A 27,407-nucleotide genomic window follows, 5' to 3' on the forward strand; every position below is an offset into this window, starting at 1 on the left:
AAATTGACTGTAACATAATTATACTACTTCTGTGTGTAGGCTCTTCGACACGAAGCACAATTAGAAATGCGCTCACAGTTCGAGTCAGGTCATCCAGCTGTCTGTACAGTCTTCCAAGAGCAACATCATCTCTTTCTCTCTGTATCATCTCAACACATTGCAGTGTATCCGTGAAGAACTGTATTATGTCTTCATTGGCCCAAACTCCCAGGAATGAGCTAAAAACAAATGAAAAAGATTTTAATATTCATAGCAGGCACGCTGTGGCTGGTAGCGTGGGAGACAGAGAGTCTTCCGTCAGGAAGGGAGAGCGGCCATCCTCAAACAGAGTATTTGCTTTCATTGCTACGCTGACGACACACAGTTGTATCTATCAGCTATGCCAGATGAGAGGCAGCAGCTGAACAAAGTAGAGAATTGTCTGAAGGGCAAACTTGGTGAACAAACTAATGACAGTGGATGCTCACCAAGTTTGTTCTGTTAAACCCTGATAAGACAGAAGCTCTCGTACTTGTGTCTCAAGAAATCAGATATAAGCTGGCTTACTACATCATAACTCTGGATAGCCTTACTATCTCACCAAGTACTGAAGTAAAGGATCTAGGTGTCCTCATTTATGCAGGTCTCTCATTAGATTATTTACGACCCACCACGCCCCCTGCGGTCAATGGGTGCGGGGTCACTATAACAACATCAACAACAACATTTATTTCTTATATAGCCCAAAATCACATACAGTATGTCTCAATGGGTTTTGACAGGCCCTACAGTTGACACCCCCCACACTTGACCCTTCTGCACACAAGGAAAAACTCTTGGGAAGGAGTGATACAGAGAGGGACCCCCTTCCAGGGTAGAGTGAGCCTGCAAATGGTGTCAGTGCAGGGTTGGGGATGATATAATAATAAGTCCTACAGTTGTAGGGTTGGAGGAGTCCAGGATGTAGTCAGTGTCATGGTCTAGATTATGTGTCCACAATGATGTTACTGGTCCATTTGAAGATCCCTGAAGCTGTAGTTCAAATTCAAATTCAAATTTTATTTGTCACATACACAGTCATACACGGTATGATGTGCAGTGAAATGCTTTCTGCAACTGCTACAGACCACAGTATTGCAAATGTTGCAAGTAAACAATGAACCAATATGCAAATATTGCAAACATAACCAAGTATTACACTTTTACGTCTTTAACATAAAATATGTGTAACTGGTAAGGAGAAGGTGTGCAAATGAGTTACAGTTTTTACAATGTTTAAAGAAAGAGAAAAAGAGCCATAAAAGAAAGAGCAGTAAGGACCTAAAAAGCGCAGAGTCATTTTGTGCAAAGTGATTGGTACGAATGATTCGTTCGGCTGATCGAACCACCCTCTGTAGGGCTCGCCTGTCCTGCATGGTGCTGTTCCCGAACCAGGTTGAGATATTTCCCGTCAGGATGCTCTCTATGGTGCAGGAGTAGAAGTTCCTGAGCACCTTGGAGGGCAGTCTGAAGTCTCTCAGGCGTCTGAGGTGGTAGAGACGCTGCCGGGCCTTTTTCACCACGGTGTTGATGTGACAGGACCATGATAGGTCCTGCGTGATGTTAACACCGAGGTAACGGAAGCTGTCCACTCTCTCCACTGGGCTCCTGTTGATGACAGGGGTCTGGTAGGTCCTCTCCTGCTTTGTACTGAAGTCCACTATTAGCTCCTTTGTCTTGCTGACGTTCAGGTGGAGATTGTTCCTCTGGCACCAGTTCACCAGATTTCCAACCTCCTCCAGGTAGGCCGTCTCATCGTTGTCAGAGATCAGGCCCACCACGACAGTGTCGTCAGCAAACTTGATGATGGTGGTGGAGCTAGTAGTGGCTGTACAGTCATGGGTGTACAGGGAGTACAGCAGGGGGGGCTCAAAACACAGCCCTGGGGGGCTCCAGTGCTGAGAGTGATGGAGGCTGAGACATGTCCACCCATCCTTACTGCCTGTGGTCTCCCGGTTAGGAAGTTGGAGATCCACTGACAGAGAGATGAGCTGAGTCCCAGGTGCTCCAGCTTGGTGAGTGTGGAAGGGATTATTGTGTTAAATGCTGAACTGTAGTCAATGAAGAGCATTTTAACATAATTTCCCTTCCGAGTGTCCAGGTGGGTGAGTGCAGTATGGAGGAGATGTGATATGGCGTCATCCGTGGACCGGTTGGGACGGTACGCAAACTGTAGTGGGTCGAGTGTATCTGGGAGTGAAGAAATGACCAGCCGTTCAAAGATCTTCATCACTACTGAGGTGAGGGCTACAGGGCGGTAGTCGTTGAGGGAGGCAGGATGGGTTTTCTTGGGGACCGGAACAATGATGGACTCCTTGAAGCATGTGGGGATCACCGACTGAGATAGAGAGAGGTTGAATATCTCTGTAAACACAGGTGCTAGATGGTCCGCGCAGGCTCTGAGGATTCTCCCCGAGATGCCGTCTGGTCCTGCTGCCTTCCTGGTGGGCTCTCCTCACATCATGCTCGGTGATGACGAACGCGTTCTCGGTGCTGGCAGTGTCCTCCCGTCTGCAGCTGTTGGAGCCGCTAGCCGTAGCATCGCTAGCGCCTTTAGCTGCAGCCTCAAAGCGAGCATAGAACGTATTTAGCTCGTCTGCCAGAGACACGTCCGCGTTCGTCATACCGGATGTTGGTGCTTTATAGTCTGTTATTGTCCTCAGTCCCCGCCACAGGCTCCTAGAGTCACTCTGTTGGAGTTGTGACTCCAGTTTCTTCCCGTAGCGCTGCTTCGCCTCCTTCACCACTTTCCTGACGCTGTATGACGCAGCCTTGTATGGTTCCATGTCCCCGGAAGTGAGCCCTGCGTTATAGGTCGCGGTGCGAGATTTCAGAGCGTCACGGATGGTTTTATCCACCCACGGCTTCTGGTTGGGAAACATTCTGACGATCATTTTCTGAACGGTGTCGTCCGTTAGTTTCCCAATGAAACTCACAACCGCTTCCGCAAACTCACTGATGTTTCCAGTTGTAACGGTGGTGGTGGCTGTGGTGACCCTCTGGTTTGTTTCATGGTATGTCCTTGTTTAGCAGTTGTCAGGAACCAGGATTTATTTGCTGGTCTCTTCACTGGGGTCTACCAGTAGTCTGGGTGATTCCGTGTCTCGGAGAAAAACAAACAGAAGCAGCAGCAGACTGTTGCACTGTACGACCGATACTGAAATATGTGGTTATAGTGGTATATTGGTGCTACAGTGGCCCGGTACCCTAACTAGGATGGCCTAACAAGGGTGAATTTAACTTTGTCTGTGTCTAACAGGGGGACTCTGTGATAAACTGGACTTTATAATTGACACTGCGTCAAAAATCAAGTGAAATGAGGGTCTAGGACTTTAGCAAAAAGCCAGAGAAAACAGATAGGTTTTGAGATTGGATTTAAACACTGTGAGTGTGTCTGAGTCCCGGACACTGACAGGCAAGCCGTTCCACAACTGCGGAGCTCTATAGGAGAAGGATCTGCTCCCAGCTGTGACCTTCTGCACTTTTGGTACCAGTAGTGACCCCGCACCCATTGATCGAAGGGGGCGTGGCGGTTCATAAAGAACCAAAAGTTCACTCAGGTATTGCGGGGTGAGACCATTTAGAGCTTTATAGGTCAAAAGTAGGATTTTGCAGTCAATCCTAAATTTGATGGGTAACCAGTGCAGTGATTGTAAGACTGGGGTGATGTGGTCAAATTTCCTGGTTCTGGTTAGAACTCTGGCTGCAGCATTCTGTACTAGCTGGAGTTTACTCATGCACCTACTAGAGCATCCAGACAGTAATGCATTGCAGTAATCTAACCTTGATGTAATAAATGCATGGACCAACTTTTCTGCATCATGCATTGAAATGATAGTTCTTATTTTCGCAATATTTCTAAGGTGAAAGAATGCTATCCTAGTGACATTGTCTACGTGCGAATTGAATGAGAGACCTGCATCAATGATGACACCTAGATCCTTCACTTCAATACTCGGTGAGATAGAAAGGCTATCCAGGGTTATTGTTTAGCCATCTTATGCCTGGCTGCTTGAGGCCCAAGTACAAGCGCTTCTGTCTTGTCAGGGTTTAACAGGAGAAAGTTGGTGATCATCCACTGTCTAAGGTCCTTCAGACAAATCTCTATTTTGTTCAGCTGCTGCCTCTGATATGGCATTGCTGACAGATACAGGTGTATGTCGTCAGCGTAGCAATGAAAGCTAAACCATGTTTGCGGATGACGTCATCTAAGGGTAACATGTATAGAGAAAAAAGTAACAGACCTAGGACAGAACCTTGTGGAACACCAAACTCTACTTTACTATGTGAAGACGAAACACCATTGATGTCCACAAACTGATATCGGTTGGTCAAATATGATCTGAACCATTCAAGGGCTGTTCCCTTAATCCCAATAACATTCTCTAACCTGGCAAGGAGAATAGCATGATCGATAGTGTCAAACGCTGCACTCAAGCAGGACAAGCAGCGAGATGCGTCCCTGATCAGAGGCCAATAGCAGGTCATTAACCACTTTAACCAGTGCTGTCTCAGTGCTATGATGAGGTCTAAATCCCGATTGATATACTTCATGGATATTGTTACAGTCTAGGTATGCGCTCAGCTGCTGGGCTACGACTTTTTCCAAGATTTTTGATATAAACGGTTGGATATTGGTCTATAATTTGAAAGCTGACTTCGATCAAGATCCGGCTTTTTAATCAGGGGTCTAATGACTGCTACCTTGAACGAACTTGGTATGTGGCCGGTGCTAAGCGACGAGTTAACAATTTTGAGGGTAGAATTTATAATATCGGGTCCTATTTGCTTAAGGAACCTTGTTGGAATCGGATCCAAAGCGCAAGTACATTGATTTGACAACGAGATTAATTTAATTAATTCATGCTCTTTAATAAGGTTGAATCGTTCTAATCGGTGGTCGTCTATTAGAATATTATTTTCCATGGAAATATCGGCGGAGCTATTTGTTGTGCTTTTAATCTTCTCTCTATTCGCGACAATTTTAGTATTAAAGAAATTAATAAAATCATCGCTACTATGATGATATTGAGTGGTAGTATTGGTTTCTGTCTTATTCCTTGTTATCTTCCTTTTGAGGGGAGCGACTATATCTAACATACTACGCAGTGTTAATTCTAGACATTTGGTCGCTTGGTCGAGTTCAGCGGGGTCTGACGGTGAGTTTATTAGCGTTGATAAATCTGGTAAGGTATTAATAAACCTCTGTGCCGTACTTGATATAATTGTCCGTTTGTCTCTATAACGAGGGGGATTGAGTTTGTTGTGTCTGAGACGTATTTTAAAAGCAATGAAGAAATTATCTGAGATCATTTCAGATTGCGGAAGAGTAACTATATCTTCTATATTTAAACCAAAGGTCAATACAAGATCGAGCGTGTGACCACCTTCATTAGTAGGTCCTGTTATATGTTGGTTAACTCCAACTGAGTCTAATAAAGACAGGAATGCTGTTCTTAGTGAGTCTTCTAATTTATCACAGTGGATGTTAAAGTCGCCGACAATTAGGGCTTTATCCACAGATACAACTAAGTTGGAGACAAAATCTGTAAATTTACTAAGAAACTCAGAATAAGGGGGTCTATAAATAATAATCAATGGAATGAATTTAGGATTTTTATTTTGTGAGACTACATGAGTTATATTGGTATGTAGAATCTCAAAAGAGTTAAATCCTTGTCCAGGTTTATGAGTAATACCGAGTTTATCATTATAAATTACTGCGACGCCACCTCCTCTTCCAGTTAAGCGAGGTTGGTGTACATAGCTGTATCCAGGAGGACTAGACTCGTTCAATGCTACAAATCCGTTTTGTTTTAACCAAGTTTCGGTCAGGCACAGTACATCAAACCCCTGATCTGTAATAATTTCATTGACAATGAGCGTTTTAGGTGTAAGGGATCTAACATTTAATAATCCTATTCTTATGTCGGGGGTGCTGGTGGTAGGTTCAGAAGGAGTGATAGTAACGGGTAGTAAGTTGCTGAAACAGACGCCCGTGGAACAGACGCAGTGTCAGCATATTTATGAGTTTTGTTATTAATGTTTCTTGTAGAATCTCTTGTTTTAATAGAGCGAGGTACAGACACGCACACACACACAGACAGAGACAGACAGAAGAGAGGGTCGTCTGGTTCCCTCTCTGAGCTCTCCGGGACCTCCTCAGGGGGCACAGCCAGAATCTCGGGAGGCGCGACCTTCTCGTCGCCCGCCAGTGCTTGGTCTTCTTGCCCCGGATCCTGACTGGCGCTGGATGTGGTGGAGGGGCAGAGTTCGATCCCTGGCTCAGGCTCTGGCCGATCAAACTCCGCCCTCAGTCTCTGCTGGAAGTCCCGAAAACTCCTGTCGGTCTCTCCCTGCTGCCAGGCAGCGTCGCTGGAGATGGTGGTGGGCGTGTGGCGTGGGGGGTGGTGGACGTCTTCTCCAGCATGCGGGGGCGCTGGTGATGCGCTGCCGTTCAGCTGGGGAACGTCCGAGCAGAGGGAAGGCGGGTCGGCGACTGGAACTGGGAGGGCATCTTCCCTGTGAGGCAGTTCCGACAGTGCAGTTGCTGGTTGGCGACCTCCTGTCGCCCTGTTCCACCAGCTTACGCCCGCATCGCTGTCCTCCTCCTCACTGTTGTCGCACCTCTGGGACTGACGTGGGTTTCCACGGACCTCGCAACGGACGGGCACGATGGGCGGAGCCATCCCGGCACCGACTGCCCAATCGGCGTCATCCTCGTGTTGGTCCGTGTCGACCTCATACCCTCGGAAGTCACATGGATCTTCACGGATGTCGCGACAATCTCGGACGCGCGCGCTGGGTGGAGCCATCCCGGCCCCGACTGCCCAACGAAAATCCACGTCATTGTCGCTTTCGTCATCCGTGTCCTCCCACCTGTGACTCCGAGGGTCGTCCACCCTGCGGACATCCTGGACCCAGGGTGCGATCAACTCCCAGGGACAGTACTCTGGCCATTCGGGCTGGAGGCTGTCCATCCCCTCGCTGGAGGGACGCCGCCGTTGTTGTCGCTTCTCACCCCCCTGGAAGTGACGTGGGTCCCCACGGACCTTGCGACGATCGCAGACTGGCGCGATGGGCGGAGCCCAACTCTCGTCTCCCGTGCTCTCGTCGTCGTCCGTGTCGTCCCAGTCCACGGGGAGCCTTGCCAGCAGAGCGCAGAGTTCTTGGCTCGACATGGCGAAGATCGTGGGGGTCGCATCTTCTGCGCTCGCTGCCCACGTCACTTCCTCGCTGCTGCCGACGCCAACGTCATCGCTCCGCCCACTCACCCGCCGACGTTGTCGCTTCCGGGTTTCGCGGAGTTTCCCGGGGGTGACGTCATCACGCGGCGCCGCGTACCACGGCTTCTCGGGGAGAAAACGCTCCACCAGAATGGGCGGCGCGTCTCTCCCCTGCCGTCCGCGTTCGCCGCGCCGGGCTGCGTCCTTCGCGGCGTTTCTTCTCCTCTGTTTTTTACCTCTGCGCTTTTGGGGGGGTCGCTGGCATTCTGTCACGTCTACGGACTTACGAGGGAAGGAAGCGCAGAGGTCTGACATGTTGGGAAGGGGTTTTTATTAACAAATAAACAATAAAGAAACACAAATAAAGACTGGCGCGGTGGCCGAAAACGATTTAACTTAAATAAGGAACTGAAACTAGCCCGTAGGCGTGTGGCGATTGCCAGAACTCAAATTACGAACAGTGTTACCAACTAAAGTTCACGAAAATGCCAGCGACCCCGAACGGGCGGAAACTTCCGGCATTTATGGGGCGTCAGGATTGCATTCCGGTGTGGAGCCCAGCTGCAGGCAATCCTGACAGTCAGACACTCGGTTTAGCCAGTCTGTCTGCTGCCTGGTCTCGGCTCTGGCGAGTCAGTTTTGTGTTTTGGTTCTAAGACTATGAGGTAAATTTTTAGACAAATGAGTGGCGCCCGCCCAGTTTCAAATTACTTTATCCGACATCGTTTTAGCCAGTTCAAGCATCTCTATAAAATTATCTTTAGTTATTTCCGACTGGCGTAGCCGGATGTCGTTAGCGCCGACGTGAATCGCTATACTGGAATACCTGCGGTTATTTTTTGCCAGCGATTTTAAATTTGCGCGGATAACGGGCACTCTGGCTCCAGGAAAACACAGGATTTTATTCGTTGGTGCCGGTGTTGTGCTCTAAGCTGCCCCCCTGCCACAGATTGCTTTAAGAATATCCAAAGTACTTGTTTGTAGTGGTGTCCCACAATTAAAACCTTAAGTTCTCATTAACGAAAACAGGCTGCTGTGCCACAGAATGCCCCCCCCCCTTGCAGTTACAACTGTGATTGGAATTTACTCTAAGATTTATATGAACTAAATAAAAGAAATACACAGAAATAAAAAAATGCTTTTCCAATAGCGTTGTTGTTAAGATCAATAAAATTAACAATATCAGCATTGTAAGAAACACATTTTGTACAGTAATTATTAAATTAACACTTCAGTTTTTTTTACAATCATTAAACAGTTAACACAAAAAAGAAATACATACTCCAAGCAACAAAACAATAAATAACAATAATGTGCAGTTATTACAAATTCAATTTTTAAGTGCTCATGCTATTTACAAGTTTCTACAGTCTTGATGGTGGATGGCGGATGCATTGCACACTAATCAGCTGCATGCTGGGCACAGGTACTCCTTGTACACTGGAGGATGCTGGACAAAGCTTACATGAAACCACCATTTACAACTGTCACAGCAAATCTGGAAAATAAATTTGAAAATAAATAAATAAATAATTGTATTGAAATCTGTGTCTACTCTTTATACAGCAGAGTTGATGTGTGCACTAATAGTATACCATGACTGAGGTTTAAAGAATGTATTGCAGAGAGTACCCTGAATTAGCAAAACAGTTGTTATACATATTTACACACACTCGCAAACATACATATTTATGTGTGTTTTAATAGCATTTTGGTCTGCATTACACATAGGGAAATGGAGAGTGACAGGAAATGGGAGGGAGAGACAGGGTGGGATGACATGCAACAATCGCCACCCAAGTTTTTAGTTTGAAGTTACCCATTGTGAGTCTCTATCCTCACTACCACAATAATAGCACATGCTGCTGAGATTGTCTGCAAAAACAAGAAGAGGTTACATATTAGAAGTATATTGTAAACATTTAATACTAATAAATGTTTATTAATTATTATTTCTACATACTATATTAAAATGCTAGATTGTATTAAGTTGGTTCTTGTTAATTTATGTCTGAGATTTAGACAGAATGGGATAATCTATGACAAAGAAGAATACATACCAGATTCCCGGAGGAGGGTGGTGGCTATATCCAGCCTCATTTTGTTTACCTCTTCCTTGGTGGTGTCAAAACTTAAAGTTTCACCGGTCAGAATTTTTTCTGCAAACTGAAGAGAAGTTTGATTGGTATAACTTAGAAGCACTGAATAACAAAAAAACTTAAAAAACTTAAATAAATTAATGCCAGGACACCACAAGATACCTCTTGCTGGAGAGAATGAGGCAGGGTGCTGCATGACCACCTTGAAATGTTGTGGCCCTTCTTCCGCATAAAGGCTCTGACAAATGAATACAAAGTGAAACACTTGTGAAAATGCTGTCATATGATAATTAGCTTTTGGTTTTCAGTAAGGCACCAGAGAGAGCCAAATTTACCTTGTTGTCTCCTCGCATCTTTTCTGATTAGTTGCTGTTTCTCCCAAAGGATCCAAAAACAGGCATCTCTTCTCATGTGGATACAGAACCTGTGTTTGTAAAGTTTGAATATTAAAATTTCAGGCATTAACAAACATTAAGGTTTTTACAGAAAGACCTAGGAAATATATAACCCTTGACATTTTTAGGAAAGATATCTTCCTGCAAAAATGCTGGCATGTAGATATGGTGTTCTTCAAAGCTCAGAAATATAGGAAGACCTAGCCAAAACACTGACTCCCTGTGGAGGGTGACAAAGATATTGTAGCTATTGTATTGCAGTAACCACTGCCAAAAAGTCTAAGAAATCATGATTGCATATGTTCAACTGATCAGCTATTTTTTTTTTCATGTGCATGATTTGTTCTGTATAAAGATGGATTAAATACCCATCCCAAAATCTAAATGTCCTGTCCCTTGTAATCTGTTGCATATCTCATAAAGCATTGAAAAGGTGAAAAAAACATTCAAATATTGTCATCAATTCATTTATCTAATAATAAGATATGACTGAAGCAAACTGAGTACCTTGTTTCATCTACACTAACTGAGTGATACCATTTGAAACAGTGTAATTCACAAATGGCAATCTTACTGTCAGAATCCAGTGATGGTTCTTGTTGATAACCCCCACAATGACATCATACTTCATTGGATCCATCTAAGATTTGATGAAAAACATCATTATTCTTGCCCTCATTGAAAACAAAATTGCAATTGCTCAATCATGTTCCACTACATACTCGCAGTCTGGATAGTTTTCTATCCCAAATTGCTGTCATGGCAAAGGAATTGATGACAGCTGCTTTGCATTCCTGTTTGGTGTTATATCGCCACACCAGTACTGTCAAGTTTGCATTGATGACCTGTGAAACAGTTACATTTGGTCTAATGCATTGTATTTCCATTGTCGTAAAATTGAAGATGAGTCATTTCATGGTTTGGTGTCTGTAGGACATTCCCAGCCAGAGTTAGGCAGGGGGGGGCATTCTGTGGCACAGCAGCCCGCCATAAAATTAATCGCCGTTTTGTATTAAAAGACGACAGAAAAGCAGAAATATTTCCACCAAATGAGTTCAGCAAAGTGTGCGAAACATCATTCAAGTAAATCAATTGCCTGAAGGTGACTAAAGTATTTGCAGAATCGAGCGTTGGCCAAAGGAAAAGCAGTACCGTAGCGTACCTGTAACGACATACAGGTTTTCGTTAATGATAACTTAAGGTTTTAATTATGGGACTCCACTACAAACAAGTAATTTGGGTATTCTTAAAGCAAGAAAAAAGTGACAGTGAGCTTCTGTTGCACTGGAGAAGTGACTACGCCGTTAAAAAGAGCGATGACGTCAAGGGAGGCAATCTGTGGCAGGGGGAAAGTTTAGAGCACAACACCTATATCCTCACGTTTCTAACTATAGAGTCGCCAATGACTAGAGCCGGTGGACTGTAGGACCCAGCGGATGCCTCGCTGAGGGGGGAGAAGCGGTTCTGAAGGCCTCGGATAGCCTGCGGGAAGAAGCTCCTCCTCATTCACTCTGTGTTGTACTTCAGGGAGCATAAGCGCTTCCCTGATCGCAGCAGAGAGAAGAGTCCATTGTTGGCTGAGGTCCTTCACTATCTTCCTGGCCCTGGTACAGCACCGTTTGCTGTAGATGGATTGAAGGTCAGGGAGCTTGGTTCGGATGATGCGTTCAGCTGATCAAACCACCCTCTGTAGGGCTCGCCTGTCCTGCATGGTGCTGTTCCCGAACCAGGTTGAGATGTTTCCCGTCAGGATGCTCTCTATGGTGCAGGAGTAGAAGTTCCTAAGCATCATTGTGGGCATTAAAGTGCAATTGAAATCACCACCAAAGACGTGCAGACATCCTGCAAGGCTAACGGAGTGAGAAAACTATTCTGGTAAAATGCCGGATTATCATTATTTGGGCAATAAATACTAACCAGATTCAGCCTACACATGGATAAGATACCCTGAACAATAATATAGCTGCCACACTTGTCACAGACAATTTGGAACTGCACAGCCTTGTGTATGAGTATAAGCACTTTGCTGCCATGTTTATTTCAAGGTGCACAGAAAAACTGACCAGACCATCATTTTTGGTAGTCTCCTGTAGAAAAATGTATTTGGGATCTGAGTTGATTCTATTTAGAACTAGTTTTAGTTTAGCAATCGCCCTAATTCCCCTAACATTCCAGCTGGTTATTTTTATACTAGACATATTTAAAATAAAATGGAACCAAACCAAAAATGTAACAACACTGCCCCTTAGAGAAAGAAACCAAAACTAAAAAAGGAGAACAGGTAATCCCCTACTCATACACCCTACTGTTACAACTGCCTGGCTCATGGCAAGGGTAACATGAAGGAGCATGTAAACAAACAAAACAAAAAAAAATAACAAAAAGTAGGTGAAGGGAAAACAACATAAACAGAACAATCAGTGTAAATGGGTACTACTAAATAAATTTGTAGTGCCATCAGCTTAGTTAAAACAAACCAACCGACCAAAGCATGCTGGAAATAAAGAGTAGCAGCCATCTTCCTTCTCCTCCCCTATATATTAATTCCTTTGACCCCTAGAGCCCAGGAAGTGATCGTTGGCAACGTTGACACCCCTCGTGGGCGCACCCAAAGGACAACTAGTGGGAGAAAAATAGTCAGAGCCGTAACACTTTCCCCAAAAAGTAAGCATAGTGAGCATAGCTCCCAAATGCAATAACAAATTGCACCTTAAATGAGGAGCAACCAAAACTATTGAGTCCCGAACATAAACATACACCTCCCACCAGCCGCACACAACATGTAATAATTTCCCCCCCAAAAAACAGAATATCTCTACACATGTAAACATGAATCAGACAAAAAAACAACAAATAAAAGCTTTAAATCTCCATTTGTTAAACAGGCCTCCCTTGCTTCCTGCACTGCATGTGAAGAACAATGTTTTTATTTACATGGGGGATGAATGAGCCCCTGCTCTAAGCTGCTATTGTCCTCGGCGGTCACGTGGTCCCTCAATTTAAAAAATATCCCTTATGGTCCTCAGGCCCAGACGAAGGACTACCAGAGGGAGCTGGAGGAAGCCAGAGCCTCTCGTGATGAGATCTTCACCCAATCCAAGAAGAATGAGGTGAAGCTGAAGGGCCTGGAGGCAGAGATCCTTCAGCTCCAGGAAGTTAAAGAATAGCACTGTGTTTCTACCTGCTGACACTACTCTCTACTCTGGTGACATTTTGAATTCTCTGTTTAGGACTTGGCAGCGTCTGAGCGGGCGCGTCGCCATGGAAAAGGACAAGCTAGCAGATGAGATCTCCAACACCGTTTCTGGCAAGTGAGTGATCTTCCAGCTCCACAGCACCCATTGCACACAGTGAAATGTGGTCTTCTGCATTTAGGCAGAGGTGAAAAAAGTACTGAAAAAATTAAGTAAAAGTATCTTTACTCAAATAAAAGTACCCATCTAAAAATGACTCGAGTAAAAATAAAAAAAATACTTGACATAGAATTTACTTTGAGTAAATGTTACTTAGTTTACTTGATGTAATAAAGGACTAGTCATAAATCCAATAAAGTACCAGTTGTTTTTATTCAACTTTAAGGTGGTATAAATGTCCAAACTATGTTCAGACCACATCATACACATTTTTTAAGCACAGTTTAAGCACAAAAGTACCAAAATCCGAATTGTATGGTACAACACAAACATTACAATATAAAATATAAAATAAAGCCAAAGTACCTAAAACTGTGAAAATGTTCAACAATTCCTTATTAACAAACTGTGCTTTTTGGTCTTTCTATAGCAAACATAAATATATCAGATGTCTTTGAGCACACTGACTGCTTATATAAAAACTGAAATAAAGTGCTCTGCCCCACAAAATACTACAGTATTAGACTATAAAGCTCTTGTTACGTTTGAGCTGATAAAGTATGTAATACACATCCAAACATATACAGAAAGTATGCATCTGCATCCAGAAAGTATTCACAGTGCATCAGTTTTTCCACATTTTGTTATGCTGCAGCCTTATTTCAAAATGGATTACATTCTACCCACAACACCCCATAATGTGAAAAAAAACATTTATTTAAAAAAAAAAAGTTTATTTTTATAAAGCAAATTTATTAAAAATAAAAAGAGAGAGACAGAGCACATGTAGTATTCACAGCCTTAGCCATTGAAACTCAAAATTGAGCTTAGGTTTCCCATGATCATCCTTGAAATATTTCTGCATTTCAAGGAAAATATCTGCACCTTAAATGGAGTCCTACTGTGAGGAAAAAAAACAGTTGATTAGACATGATTTGGATAGGTACACACCTGTCTATTTAAGGTCATTAGGTTGACTTTTCACATCAGAGCACAAACCAAGCATGAAGTCAAAAGAATTGTCTGTAGGTCTCTCTGGGGAAGGTTACAGAAAAATTTCTGCTGGACTCTTCCTAGAGCTTGCCAGCCACCTATACTGAGCGATCAGTCAGAGAGGTAATCAAGAACCCAATAGTCAGAGGAGAACCTTCTAGAATGACAAACATCTCTGCAGCAATCCACCAATCATTATATGGTCCCCTATAATGATTTTTTCTTTTATATATGCCATAATGGCCCCCTTATATGGTATCTGAAGTCTGTTTCCGAATTACTTTACTTACTTTTTATCCAAAGCGACTTACAAGAGGAAGACACCAGCAATTCTCATTCGATTTCTGTAGAATTTTGAGTTTACAAAACTAAGAGCCCTGATAAGGCCTAACTTGTCAGCAAAGAGCATGCTCGGAGATTAAGTGCTAGACGAAAAATTATAATGTATATATATATTTTTGTATTGTCTTGTGCAATGTGTACGCATGTGCGTGTGTAAGTGTTAGATTTGTCTGAAATACTTTTTGAATAAGAGGGTTTTCACCTGCTTCTTAAAAGTGGTGGTAGTCTCGGCTAGTCGTATGTTGGAGGGCAGGTTGTTCCACCAGCCAGGGACAACAACGGAGAACAGAGTTGATTGGAATGGGATACCCCGTGAAGAAGGAATTGTCAGTCTCATTTCATTTGCCGATCTGAGAGAGCGTGCAGGAGTGTAGCTAGGTAGTATTGTATTGATATAGGAGGGTGCAGTTCCATTTACAGACCTGTAGGCAAGCATCAAGGATTTGAACTCAATGCGAGCAGCTACCGGGAGCCAGTGGAGAGAGGTAAGAAGAGGTGTAACATGGGTGTATTTTGGCTGATTGAAGATGAGACGGGCTGCCATATTTTCGATCATCTGGAGTGGTTTTATGGTGACTGCAGAGGCTCCAGCCAGGAGAGAGTTACAATAGTCGAGTTTGGAGATGACCATTGCCTGGACAAGGAGCTGCGTAGCCTGTTGCGAGAGAAAAGGCCTAATATTGCGAATGTTGTAGAAAGTGAACCTGCAGGATCTGGAGATTGCAGCAACGTGATGGTTCAAACTCAGTTTTTCATCGATCCAAACTCCAAGGCTTTTTGCAGAAGCCGTGGGTGTTAACAGTAGCGAGCCAATTTGAATTGAAAGGTTTTGCTGAGGGGAGTTGTTGCCCGGAAAGATCAGAATCTCGGTTTTGGATAGCTTGAGTTGGAGGTGTCGCTCAGACATCCATGCCAATATGTCTGAGAGAGAGGCCGAAATGTTTGTTGCTATAGTAGCATCTTCTGGTGGGAATGACAAATACAGCTGGGTGTCATCAGCATAAGAGTGATAGGAAAAGCCATGTGATTGGATGACGTGACCAAGTGAGCGGGTGTATATTGAGAATAGAAGGGGGCCAAGGACAGAGCCTTGTGGAACCCCTGTGGTTACCCTAGAGAGGACAGATGTCTCACCTCCCCATGATACCTTGAAAGACCTGTCGTGAAGATAAGAGGTGAACCAATTTAGAACGGTTCCTGTAACTCCTAAATCTGAGAGTGTGGTGAGAAGAATTTCATGATTAAAGCAACTTTTAGCCAGTCACACAATCAGCTTTCCCAGGATGTGCCTTTTCGGTGTGTGTGTGCTTGTAAAATGTAAAGCCAGGTTACCCCGAGGAGACGCTGCCCACTCTTTGTTGAATTTATTCCCCAGAGACGCTAGCCTGCTTTACCTACACCTGACAAACTAAACCTTGTGACCACGACCTTCGCCCATCCCTGACCTTGAGTTTGCCTGCCCCCTTGCTTAGACGCAACTTCATGCTTCCCCACCTTACTGCCGCCCAAGATATCCTCCCGTCCAGCCCATGCTCCCGAACAATCCTTAAACCAGCCGTCTTCCTGTTCTCCTCTGCCCCAGTCCACCCCAGTCCCCACAGAGCCAGAGCTCCCTCCCCGCCACTCTGCGCCGCGTCCACTGCATCACTCCCATTCTCACTCACCTCCAGCCTCCCCCTCACAGACCAAGTGCCTCCGGTCCTCCTCCTGAGCTCATCCAGTGTCCTCTCCCTGTACAACGACTCCAAGCATGTCTGCAAGTGCATCACCGAATTTGCGCTGTGACAGTAACCACATGTGTTCATGGGGCTCAGGTCAGGTACTGTTTCAGACCAAGCCCCTACTCATCTGCCTCAAGCCCAACCATGTTGAAACCCTAACATTTCACCTAACCACAACTCCCCATTGTGTTAGGTTACCCATGGCTGACCGTCCACGAGCCCCACATTGACTGGCCCACAAGCACAGTCAAACAGTGGGGATGCCAATATGTCCACCTCTTACAGGCCATGCCCACGAGCTGCTCTTGCCCCAAGCACATTGCCATGGTGACTCAGCCATGCCCCTCAACCCATGAAACGTTCCCTGCCCAAGCCCACATCGTCCAAGCCCTCGCATGCCCTCATTCCCCAAACAGTGCCACCCTCCTTCTTACCGGGGGTCCCAGACTGTTACCATGACCTCGCCGTGGTCTTCGATAGGGACAAGGCAGCGGAGCTGCCCCCTCATAGACCCTACGATTTGGCAATCGACCTGCTCCCCGGCACCTTTGCACCGCAGGGCTGTCTGTACATGGATGAGTACATCTCGGCATCCCTGGCTAGTGGCATAATCAGTCTTTCCACCTCTTCAGCCTCGTTCTTTTTTTGGGGGGAAGAAGGACGGGCAACTGCGGCCATGCATCGACTACCAGAAATTGAATGCGTTGACCAAGAAGAACCGTGACCCCCTCCTACTTCTGAACACCACCTTCGAACTCCTGGCAGCAGCCACTGTTATGTTTGTCTTAATCTCTCAATCCACATCCCCCACATCCGACACATTCTTTACATGGTTTGAGTTCACCATATCCTACATCCCCGGCACCAAAAATTTGAAGGCTGATGCTCTGTCCCGCCGATATGTCCCGGAGGCGGAGGACAGTCAGTCCTCCTCCATCCTCTCACAACCCTTCCTACCCTCACCTGGAGCAACGTATCTTTGGGGGAAGTGGTCCCGTATTCAGAAGGTTGCCGGTTCGAATCCCAATCCGTCAAGGTGCCACTGAGCAAAGCACCGTCCCCACACTGCTCCCAGGGCACCTATCATGGCTGCCCACTGCTCACTAAGGGTGATGGGTTAAATGCAGAGGACAATTGTCACTGTGTTCACCGTGTGCTGTGCTGCTGTGTATCACAATGACAATCGCTTCACTTCACCTTCCAACTGCACATACTTCTCACCTGTTCCACCTGTGCCACACACAATGTGTTCTTTTTTTGAAGATGGCCCAGTTCGTTGCCCTTCCCGGACTCCCCACAGCTGCCGGGTCCTCCAGGAAGTGGTGCGGCAGTTTGGGCCCTATGTTTATAATGGGCCACTATGTTTCTAATAGATTTTGTTGATTCACTGTGTTGTCTGTGAATCAGCAACATTATAAAATGGTGGTTGTGGCTGTGGTGACATTCTGGTTCGTTTCATGCTAAGTCATCTTGTTAGAAGGTAATTGCTAGGGACTAGGATTCATCTGAGGGTCTCTTCACTGGACTCTGCGCACTTGATATCTGTACTTTTGGTACTAGTAGTGACCCCACACCATTCGAATGCAGGGGTCATGGCAGTTTGTAAATAACTAATAGTTCACTCAAGTACTGTGGGGCGAGACAATTTAGAGCTGTATAGGTCAAAACTAGAATTTGTAAATTTGATGCGTATCCAGTGCAGTGATTGTAAGACTGGGGTGATGTGGTTGAATTTTCTAGTTTTAGTTAGAACTCTGAAGTTTACTCATGCACTTACTAGAACATCCAGACAATAATGTCAGTAAGACAACTGACAGTAATCTAACCTTGATTTAAAAAAGGAATGGTCCAACTTTTCTGCATCATGCATTTTCTTATCTTTGCAATATTTCTAAGGTGAAAGAATGCAATCCTAGTGGTAATATCTACATGGGAATCGATTGAGAGACCTGAGTCAATGAGGACACCTAGATCCTTTACTTCTCTACTTGGTGAGAGAGAAAGGCTATCCAGAGTTATGATGTAGTCAGATAGCTTGGGTTGCTTGAGGCCCAAGTACAAGAGCTTCTGTCTTATCATGAAGAAAATTGGTGAGCATCCACTGTCAAATATGTCTGTGAAGATTCTCAGTCATCCAGGTAAATCTGTCTGAAAGTTGAGTCATGGCAACATGGACTTTCTTTCTTTGTCAATTGACAAAGTTCTGTGGATTCAGAATGAAACATCTTTACTAGGGCTGCAACAACGAATCGATTAAATCGATAAAAATCAATTACTAAAAGAGTTGGCAACGAATTTCCTAATCGAATCGTTGTGTCCCACGACGCGAAGACATTTGGTTGAGCAAGGAGCGGAGTGAACACACTCGGTCTCTCTCGTGCACAGATGCTAGCAGAGTTTGGTGCCTCATAGACAGTGCAGAGCAAAAATAAAAAAAAAAACAAGCGGAGGTAGAGGACAGATACATGGCGGAGGCAGAGAAATCTGTGCGACCCAAGTCATCCAAGGTGTGGGAGCATTTCACACTAAATAAACTGCAAAATATGCAAAAGCATCATGGCATGGCACGGGAGCACCACGGCAATGATCCAGCACCTGAAACGCAAACATGTTGGAGTGTTTGATGATGAGGAAGGGAGTTGAACAGCAGGGGAAGTCACTACAGAATCCTACTTTAGTTCCGTTTTGAAGTGTGGAACGTAATGTCCCTGGTGCTGGTGTCTACTCGTTATCCAGCATGACAAGTTAGCGTTAGCGCGTTAATAACAGTAGTAAAGCAGGGGTGCTATAGTTACTTTGCACTTTGCATTAAAAGACTAAAGACATGTTTTTATTCACTAGCCTTTTTTGACCATTCATTTTTCAATCTGTTGTCATGTATAGCTACACTGCAAAAAAAGCTTTTCTTACCTAGTAATTTTGTCTCGTTTCCAGTCCAAATATCTAAAAAATCTTAAATCAAGATTACTAGACAAGAAAAATGGCATGAGAAAATTAAGTGATGCTTAAACCTTCTGTTTGAGATTATATCTCATTAAGATTAGTTTTCTTACCCCATTGGCAGATAATTTTGCTTGTTTTAAGCAAACAATCACTTAATTTTGAGGTGTTTTTTCAGAAAACAAGACAATTTCTTATGCTATTTCATGTGTCTAGTAAATGTATCTTGATTTTAAAAATTTTAGATATTTGGACTGAAAAACAGGACAAAACTACTAAGTTAGAAAAGCATTTTTTTTTATTTAATTTTAAAGTTATTTTATAGCACTTGGTCATCTTAAGCTGTGTTTAAATGTGGTGTATAAATGAACCTTGCACTTACTACATTGATGGTAATAATTTAATGAATAAGCGATCTTGAGAGAGAGAGAGTGTGTGTGTGTGTCAGTGTGAGAGTTTGTGAGTGTGTGCGTCTGCGAGTGTGTGCATCCGCAGTGTAGAGAACAAGTTCTGATATTCAAACAAATCCTGTTAAATTTTCTGATTTGTATTGTTCTTTATTTTTTTTATAAATTATTTATTGTTCTGGCAGCTCAGGTGGCACTTTATTTAAAAAAAAATAAGTCTATATATTTAGCAGATGTAAAGCATACATGTGTATGTTTTTTGTGGTAGTCCATTTTTATTTTATTTTATTATTATTGTAACAGCTCAAGGAGCAACATGTTTGTGCATTTTCTAAAGATTTTAGTTCTGTTTTTGAATAAAGGGTTGGAAATTAATGCTTTTCTTGTTTTTTGTTTTTTATCCAATTCTACAATTAATTAAAAAAAATAATCGACAGATTAATCGACTATTAAAATAATCATTAGTTGCTGCCCTAATCTTTACCTTAAAGAAATAAAGTCCAATTGTCATGACTCAACTTTTAGACATCCACTGTCAAATGTCCTTCAAATGTCCTGTTCAGCTGCTGCCTCTTGTCTGGCATTGTCTGCAGCATAGCAGTGTAAGCTAATACCATGCTTGTGAATGATAACCTAAATGTATAAGGAAAATACATTTATACATCCATGTATAAGGAAAACGGACATAGGACGGAACCTTGTGGAACACCAAACTCTACTTTACAATTTGATGATGAAGCACCATTGATGTCCACAAACTGATGCCGATCAGTCAAATATGATCTGAACCATACAACATTCTCTCACCTGTCAAGGGGAATAGCGTGATCAATAGTGTCAAACGCTGTACTCAGGACAAGCAGGTAGATGCGGCCCTGATCAGAGGCCAACAGCAGGTCATTAACCAAATACAGAAGGGCTGCATCTTACAATAAGTACAGCATATAGGTGAAAGGGGCAGTTTAGGAAGGTAGATATTACAATGGCTGATTCTATAATATCTAGTATTTACAGAGGAAAGCTATGTGTATACATATTATTCTGCATAATATAAGGTATATAATAATGGCAAGAGTAAAGGTCACGGTGTTAAGGAAAATAATTTTATTATTACATTTTGAACATCACCACAAACCAGAGCCCAGACTTGAATCCAATTGAAAATCTTTGGATAGATCTTAAAAGGCCTGTGCAACCACGCTTCCCATCCAACCAGATTGAACTTGAGAGGTGCAGCAAATAGGAATGGCACCGGCTAGATGTGCCAAGCTTGTGGCATCATATTCAAAAAGACTTGAGGCTGTAATTGCTGCCAAAAGTGCATGTACAAAGTATTGAGCATATTAACATATGATTTCTAAACCTCAAGTAAACTTTTTTCATGTTGTCATTATTGGGTGATGATTGTAGACTTCTGAGGGAAAAATGCATTTAATCATTTTTTAAATAAGGTTTTAACATAATAAAATTTGAAAAAATTGAAGCATTATGAATACTTTCCAGATCCACTGTATAGGCTATTCTACTTAAAAAACATGCTTTCAGACTGCAGACTGTAAAGGTTTAGGCTACAGGCCCTAAGCATTGAAAAACTGATGCTAATTATCTTGGCAGCATTCTCTAACAGGAGTCAAGTTGTCATTTGTGTCAAACAAATTGTGAATTTGTTATAACATTAAAACAAAAGATGACTTGCTTTGTGCTCTGTGCATGGGTGGTAGTAGCCTAGTGGGTAACACACTTGCCTATGAACCAGAAGACCCAGGTTCAAATCCCACTTAATACTATTGTGTCCCTGAGTAAGAAATTGCTCCAGGGGGACTGTCCCTGTAACTACTGATTGTAAGTCGCTCTGGATAAGGTGTCTGATAAATGCCGTAAAAATCTTTTTTTTGATTGGCTTGTAATTGATCGGCTCAAGGACCCAGAGGAGATACCTTGTTTTATAGTGAGAGGCTGCTGTCTGCGGTCTGAGAATTGCTGCCCACTGTAGATCAGGTGTGTTGATCTACTTGTGCATAGTGTTATACTTACAAAGTGTGTGTGTCAGGTCTTCGCTGCTGGATGAGAAGAGGAGGTTGGGAGCACACATCACCCAGCTGGAGGAGGAGCTAGAAGAGGAGCAGAGCAACACGGAGCTGTTGAACGATCAGTTATGCAAGACCACAATGCAGGTGTGTTCATAATTCCAAAAGCGTAAAAAAGGTAAAATCTGGAGCAAATTTTCTCATAATAAAACAACAAAACAAAGGCATATAAATAGCCCCGCTGTGGTGCACTTTGGCCTTCAGCGGTCATCAGTGGTGAGATCTCTGTTACACGCTGGATTACTGTGGTTTCCCATTTGTTTGCTTGCATTAATGACAATTAGTTTGACTTGTCAGAGACTAGAAATGAGAAGTAGCCAAACACAAGACAGGGAATAAAAAGGCACGCCCCCTTTCTAAATCTCCCCTCAATTTGGCCAGTTGACCTGGAACCATTTCCAGGTTACAAAAGTTTGATGAACAGGGAGAGGGCCACAGCCAACAAGATCATCCGACGCACTGAGAAGAAGCTGAAGGAAGTCTTCATGCAGGTGGAGGATGAGCGTTGTCATGCCGATGAGTACAAGGAGCAGGTGAGGACCCGTTCTAGTAAGTGTATCAGCAGAACCAATGCTGATACCAATTCCTGGATTTTGGATATTAGTTGACCCAATAAAAGTATTTAAAGAATATTGTGGGGAGGAGAGTGTTACATGAAACATGAGACCTTTATATGTCTTCTGCTTGACACACAATATAACAACTACACTAAATTAAATATACACAAAATTAAAAGAACAAATATTTGTTCGGTATGTTGTAATATGTCCAAAACGAACAGGACTTACAATTCCAATTATAGAAAAAGTGCAACATACATAGGTGTGATCAAACATGTAAACTGATTAAGTAAACAAAACATTTAATTGAAGAATCGATTATTGTTCAGTGCAAAAATGATAAGCAAATATTGACATGAGACTCAGATCAGAGAGAGCATATCCCTAGTAAACATGTGTCTGCTTCCCAACAAAAGGACACACAAAAAAGGGCACTTTTTTTTTGCAAAGAACCTTTTTCAATCTATGAAAGGGTTTTATTCATCTGTGAATGTGGAAATATTTGTACAGATGTGGTGCTGCGCACAGCCTTTACTTTAGTGTCAAGGTTGTCCCTGAGCAAGACACTTAACCCTGAGTGTCTGCAGGGGGATTGGCCCCTGTAAATTAAAGGTATTAATGAACTGATGCTGAATTAATTTAGGCAAAATATTGTTGTAAAACTGAGAAGAATAGAGTAAAAACTCTCTCTCTACACACAAAAGCACTGTATTCAAACCACTTCAACTTGATGTTACATGGCAGAAAGAGGCATGGCACAATAGAGGTTAAAAGGATGAACAGTTTCTAATTTATTAACACCAGTAAATTATTATTGCAGTTACATGTGAATATTGTAAAAAGGTACAAATGAAACCAAAATGAAAAGAAAGAGTAAAGGAGAGAAAGAGAGAGAGAAGCCATGAGAAAAATAGGTCAAATAGGAAAGGCTCAGGTACTGATGGGAAACTTTCCCTCAGCTCCGGATAGAAGAGAAAATGAAAGTCACCCGACCACAAGTGAGACATGATGTCCCAAGCTGACCTACAGGCAGCTGTCACAGACCAATCAGAACCTGTTGTTTCTGACGTCACGCCCCCGGTGTCTCCCGTCTGGGGAAGACAAAGAGAGCAGGCGATCCCACCTTTGGCTCGGGGGAGGGCCACCATTACATTACATTTACAGCATTTATCAGACACCCTTATCCAGAGCGACTTACAATCAGTAGTTACAGGGACAGTCTTCCTGGAGCAACTCAGGGTTAAGTGTCTTACTCAGGGACACAATGGTAGTAAGTGGGATTCGAACCCGGGTCTTCTGGTTCATAGGCAAGTGTGTTACCCACTAGGCTACTACCACCCCACCAAACGCTGCAATGCCGTCCGACAAAGACATGTAAAACGGTGTTGAACCTCCACGCAAAACAAAAGCGCAGAAATGCCATGGCCCTGCGACGTCCCATCTTACATTGTATACACCTCTTAGCTCGTGGCAAATATAACCAGTTTGCTGTATATGCGAGTGTGTGTGTGTGTATATATATTATACATTATATATTAAAGTATTTATTACGATTAATCATGTGTCCCATATTTAACTCTCCATTAATTGCACCTTTAAGTCTGTCCTAACCATATTTCTAATGTAAACTGAATACAGAAAATCCTTCAACTTCCTGCTGCAGTGCCTTTGCTATGGACACATACAATTCAAAAACAGTTACATTTAAATTTATCAAAATATATATCGCACTATATACCATCTACAGTTTATGGTTACATTTATATCACAATATGAATTTTATGAAATTGCACAGCCCTTGTATTGACTGTCATTAATAATCTTGCACCTATATTTACTATTAAATAAAAACTATTACAAAAAATATTTAAATTTAAAAAATCTGAACCTTCCATTCACTTTCCATTAGCATTCTGCTAATCACTGATGTGTCTATGCATAGCTTCTGATATACCTATCTAGGAAAACTTTGGGCCATGCAGAGGGACATAATGAAATGATTAATGTTCTGTCGCCAAAAAAAGCGCAGCTAAAAAAAAAATTGCATTAACATTGCAGGCCCTATACATATGTATGTGCATGTCTATATATCTATATATGTCTGTGTGTCAAAAAAAACTGGGAGTTCTATTGTTTATTACTCCAAGTCAATCACACTTCTGTGAAATCAAACTGTCCACCTATGAAGCAACACTGGCAATCAATTTCACATGCTGTTGTGCAAATGGAATCGACAACAGGTGGAAATTATATGCAAACAGCAAGACATCCCCAATAAAGAAGTGGTTCTTCAGACTTCTCAGTTCATATGCTTTCTTGCTGATGTTTTGCTCTTTTTTCAATGCTGGCAGTTCTTTCGCTTTAGTGGTAGTATGAGACTGAGACTCATACTACTGATGTCCACAGCTGGGGGTTGTGCAGGGGGTTGTGCAACACCGTGCAGCACGTTTGGCTTTTGCCAGAAAACAGAAAAAAGATTGGCAAAGCAGGTTCACATATGTGATGAGACTGAAGACGCCGTGGAGAATGCTCTGCTGCCTGCAACATCCTCCAGCATGACCAGTGTGGCAGTGGGTCAGTAATGGTGTGGGGTGGCATTTCTTTGGGGGCCAAACTGCCCCCCATGTACTCGCCAGAGGTAGCCAGACTGTCATTAGATAACAAGATGAGATCCTCAGATCCTGGGTCCTGGTTTTGGGTTCCTCTTAATGCAAGATGATGCTAGACCTCATGAGGCTGGAGTGTGTCAGCAGTTCCTGCAAGATGAAGGCATTGATGCTATGGACTGGCCCGCCCGTTCCAAAGACCTGAATCCAATTGAGCAAATTTGGGACATCATGTCTCACTCCATCCACCAACGTCACTTTGCACTACAGACTGTCCAGGACTTGGCGGATTCTTTAGTCTGGGTCTAGGAGGAGATCCCACAGGAGATCATCCACCACCTCATCAGGAGCATGCCCAGGCTTTGTAGAATTGAGAAAACAGGCAAATGGAACTGAGAAGTGGTCTGTGGTCACCACCTGCAGAACCACGCCTATATTTGGATGTCCTGCTAATTGCCTAGAATTTCCACCTGTTGTCTATTCCATTTGCACAAGAGAATGTGAAATTGAATGTCAGGGTTGCCTCCTAAGTGTGTTTGTGTGTGCAAAAATATTCGCAAATATCATCTGGCTTTTTGTAATGCTGTAAAACCTGTACAGTATTTAAGTTAGCATAGTTTAGCTTAGTGTGTATACAGTGGGTTGCAAAAGTATTCTCCCCCCTTGATCCTTTCCACATTTTGTCACATTACAGCCACAAACATGAATCTATTTTATTGGAATTCCACGTGAAAGACCAATACAAAGTGGTGTACACTTGAGAATTGGAACAAAAGTCATACATGATTCCAAACATTTTTTACAAATAAATAACTGAAAAGTTGGGTGTGCGTAACTATTTAGCCCCCTGAGTCAATGCTTTGTAGAACCACCTTTTGTTGCAATTACAGCTGCCAGTCTTTTAGGGTATGTCTCTTCCAGCTTTGCACATCTGGAGACTGAAATTCTTGCCCATTCTTCTTTGCAAAACAGCTCCAGCTCAGTCAGATTAGATGGACAGCGTTTGTGAACAGCAGTTTTCAGATCCTGCCACAGATTCTCGATTTGATTTAGATCTGGAATTTGACTGGGTCATTCTAACACATGGATATGTTTTGTTTTAAACCGTTCCATTGTTGCCCTGGCTTTATGTTTAGGGTCATTGTCCTGCTGAAAGTCTTGCAGACTCCAAGAAGCTTTCTTCCAAGATTGCCCTGTATTTGGCTCCTTCCATCTTCCCATCAACTCTGACCAGTTTCCCTGTCAATGCTGAAGAGAAGCACCGCAGAGCATGATGCTGCCACCGCCATATTTGACAGTGGGGATGGTGTATTCAGAGTGATGTGCTGTTAGTTTTCCACTACACAGCGTTTTGCATTTTGGCCAAAAAGTTCAATTTTGGTCTCATCTGACCAGAGCACCTTGTTCCACATGTTTGCTGTGTCCCCCATATAGCTTGTGGCAAACTGCAAACGGGACTTCTTATGGTTTTCTTTTAGAAATGGCTTTCTTCTTGCCACTCTTCCATAAAGGCCAACTTTGTGCAGTGCACGACTAATAGTTTCCCCGACCTGACCTGTAGATCTCTGCAGCTCGTTCGGAGTCACCATGGGCTGCATTTCTGATCAGCGCTGTCCCTGTTCGGCCTGGGAGTTTAGGTGGAAGGCCCAGGCATGGCCCAGGTTGTCTTAGTAGGTTTACAGTTGTGCCATACTCCTTTAATTTCTGAATGATTGCTTGAACAGTGCTCTGTGGGATGTTCAAGGCTTGGGAAATCTTTTTGTAGCCTAAGCCTGCTTTAAATTTCTCAAGAACATCCCTGACCTGTCTTGTGTGTTCTTTGGACTTCATGGTGTCGTTGCTCCCAATATTCTCATAAACAACCTCTGAGGCCATCACAGTTATTTTCAGTTATTTATTTGTAAAAAAATGTTTGGAATCATGGTTTTCGTTCCACTTCTCAAATGTACACCACTTTGTATTGGTCTTTCATGTAGAATTCCAATAAAATAGATTCATGTTTGTGGCTGTAATATGACTAAATGTGGAAATGTTCAAGGGGGCCGAATACTTTTGTAACCCACTGTATACATATATCTTTCTTTCTTTTACGATTGCACTATGGGGAGCCCAATGTGACTGTTTTCCTGTAACGACTTCACAATGATTGTGGAATTCTTGACAAATGCAGATGTTTGTTCTTCATCTAAACTGACATTTCACTTGCACTGCCCATAGTTTAGAGTTGCTGGAGTAGAACAGATGGAGATCACCCACCAGCATCTGTGAATGTAACCTCACCTGCTCACAGGCCTCAGGCTACCAACAAAGCAAATATGTACTGGTCAAAAATGGCTGTACATGTGTAAAGCGTCTGGTGTTAGTAAAATGTTGGGGGAGTTCTGTATTGGCTGCTCTGTTTGGCCATTTATGCAGGATATATGAGTGGTGCTCTCAGGGGGTTTTAAAATAAGTGTGTGTGTGTCAGACAGAGAAGGCTGAAGCAGCTTAAGCGGCAGCTGGAGGAGGCTGAAGAGGAGACCACACAGGTCAACGACTCCCGCAGGAAGCTACAGCAAGCGTTGGCTGATGCCAGCGAGGCCAGTGAGGGTCTGAGCCGTGAGGTCAACGCCCTCAAGAACCGGCTGAGGTGGAGAAAACACACAAACAAAGAAATCCAT

At 43.3% G+C, this 27,407-nt stretch overlaps 1 protein-coding gene and 1 long non-coding RNA gene across 5 annotated transcripts in view; one reads left to right on the plus strand and one right to left on the minus strand.

The window, feature by feature from the left end:
* The window catches only part of LOC114786639 (myosin heavy chain, embryonic smooth muscle isoform-like), a 33,772-nt gene that overhangs the window by 5,697 nt on the left and 668 nt on the right, over positions 1-27,407 (plus strand). Inside the window, exons 4-8 of one of the 3 annotated variants that reach the window (XR_003749223.1) lie at positions 12,765-12,848; positions 12,969-13,049; positions 21,545-21,668; positions 21,963-22,114; positions 27,215-27,376. Coding sequence is in view for 1 of the 3 variants with exons in the window: in XM_028973900.1 (XP_028829733.1) it covers positions 12,765-12,848; positions 12,969-13,049; positions 21,545-21,668; positions 21,963-21,998 (325 nt within the window). In the remaining 2 variants the exon portion in view is untranslated. Of the gene's footprint in view, positions 1-12,764; positions 12,849-12,968; positions 13,050-21,544; positions 21,669-21,962; positions 22,426-27,214; positions 27,377-27,407 lie in introns of those variants that run through there. The other 2 variants (XR_003749224.1, XM_028973900.1) reach the window with 2 other exon arrangements.
* Positions 9,506-10,389, minus strand: LOC114786640 (uncharacterized). 2 transcript variants are annotated; one of them, XR_003749225.1, is made up of 3 exons: positions 10,313-10,389; positions 9,679-9,767; positions 9,506-9,565 (listed from the first exon to the last, which is right to left on the minus strand). It is a non-coding gene; the product is annotated as an uncharacterized LOC114786640 (long non-coding RNA). The 2 variants fall into 2 exon arrangements; XR_003749226.1 differs by having other exon boundaries at positions 9,510-9,562.

The sequence above is a fragment of the Denticeps clupeoides genome, chromosome 3 (assembly GCF_900700375.1).
Source record: "Denticeps clupeoides chromosome 3, fDenClu1.1, whole genome shotgun sequence".
Lineage (NCBI taxonomy): Eukaryota > Metazoa > Chordata > Actinopteri > Clupeiformes > Denticipitidae > Denticeps > Denticeps clupeoides.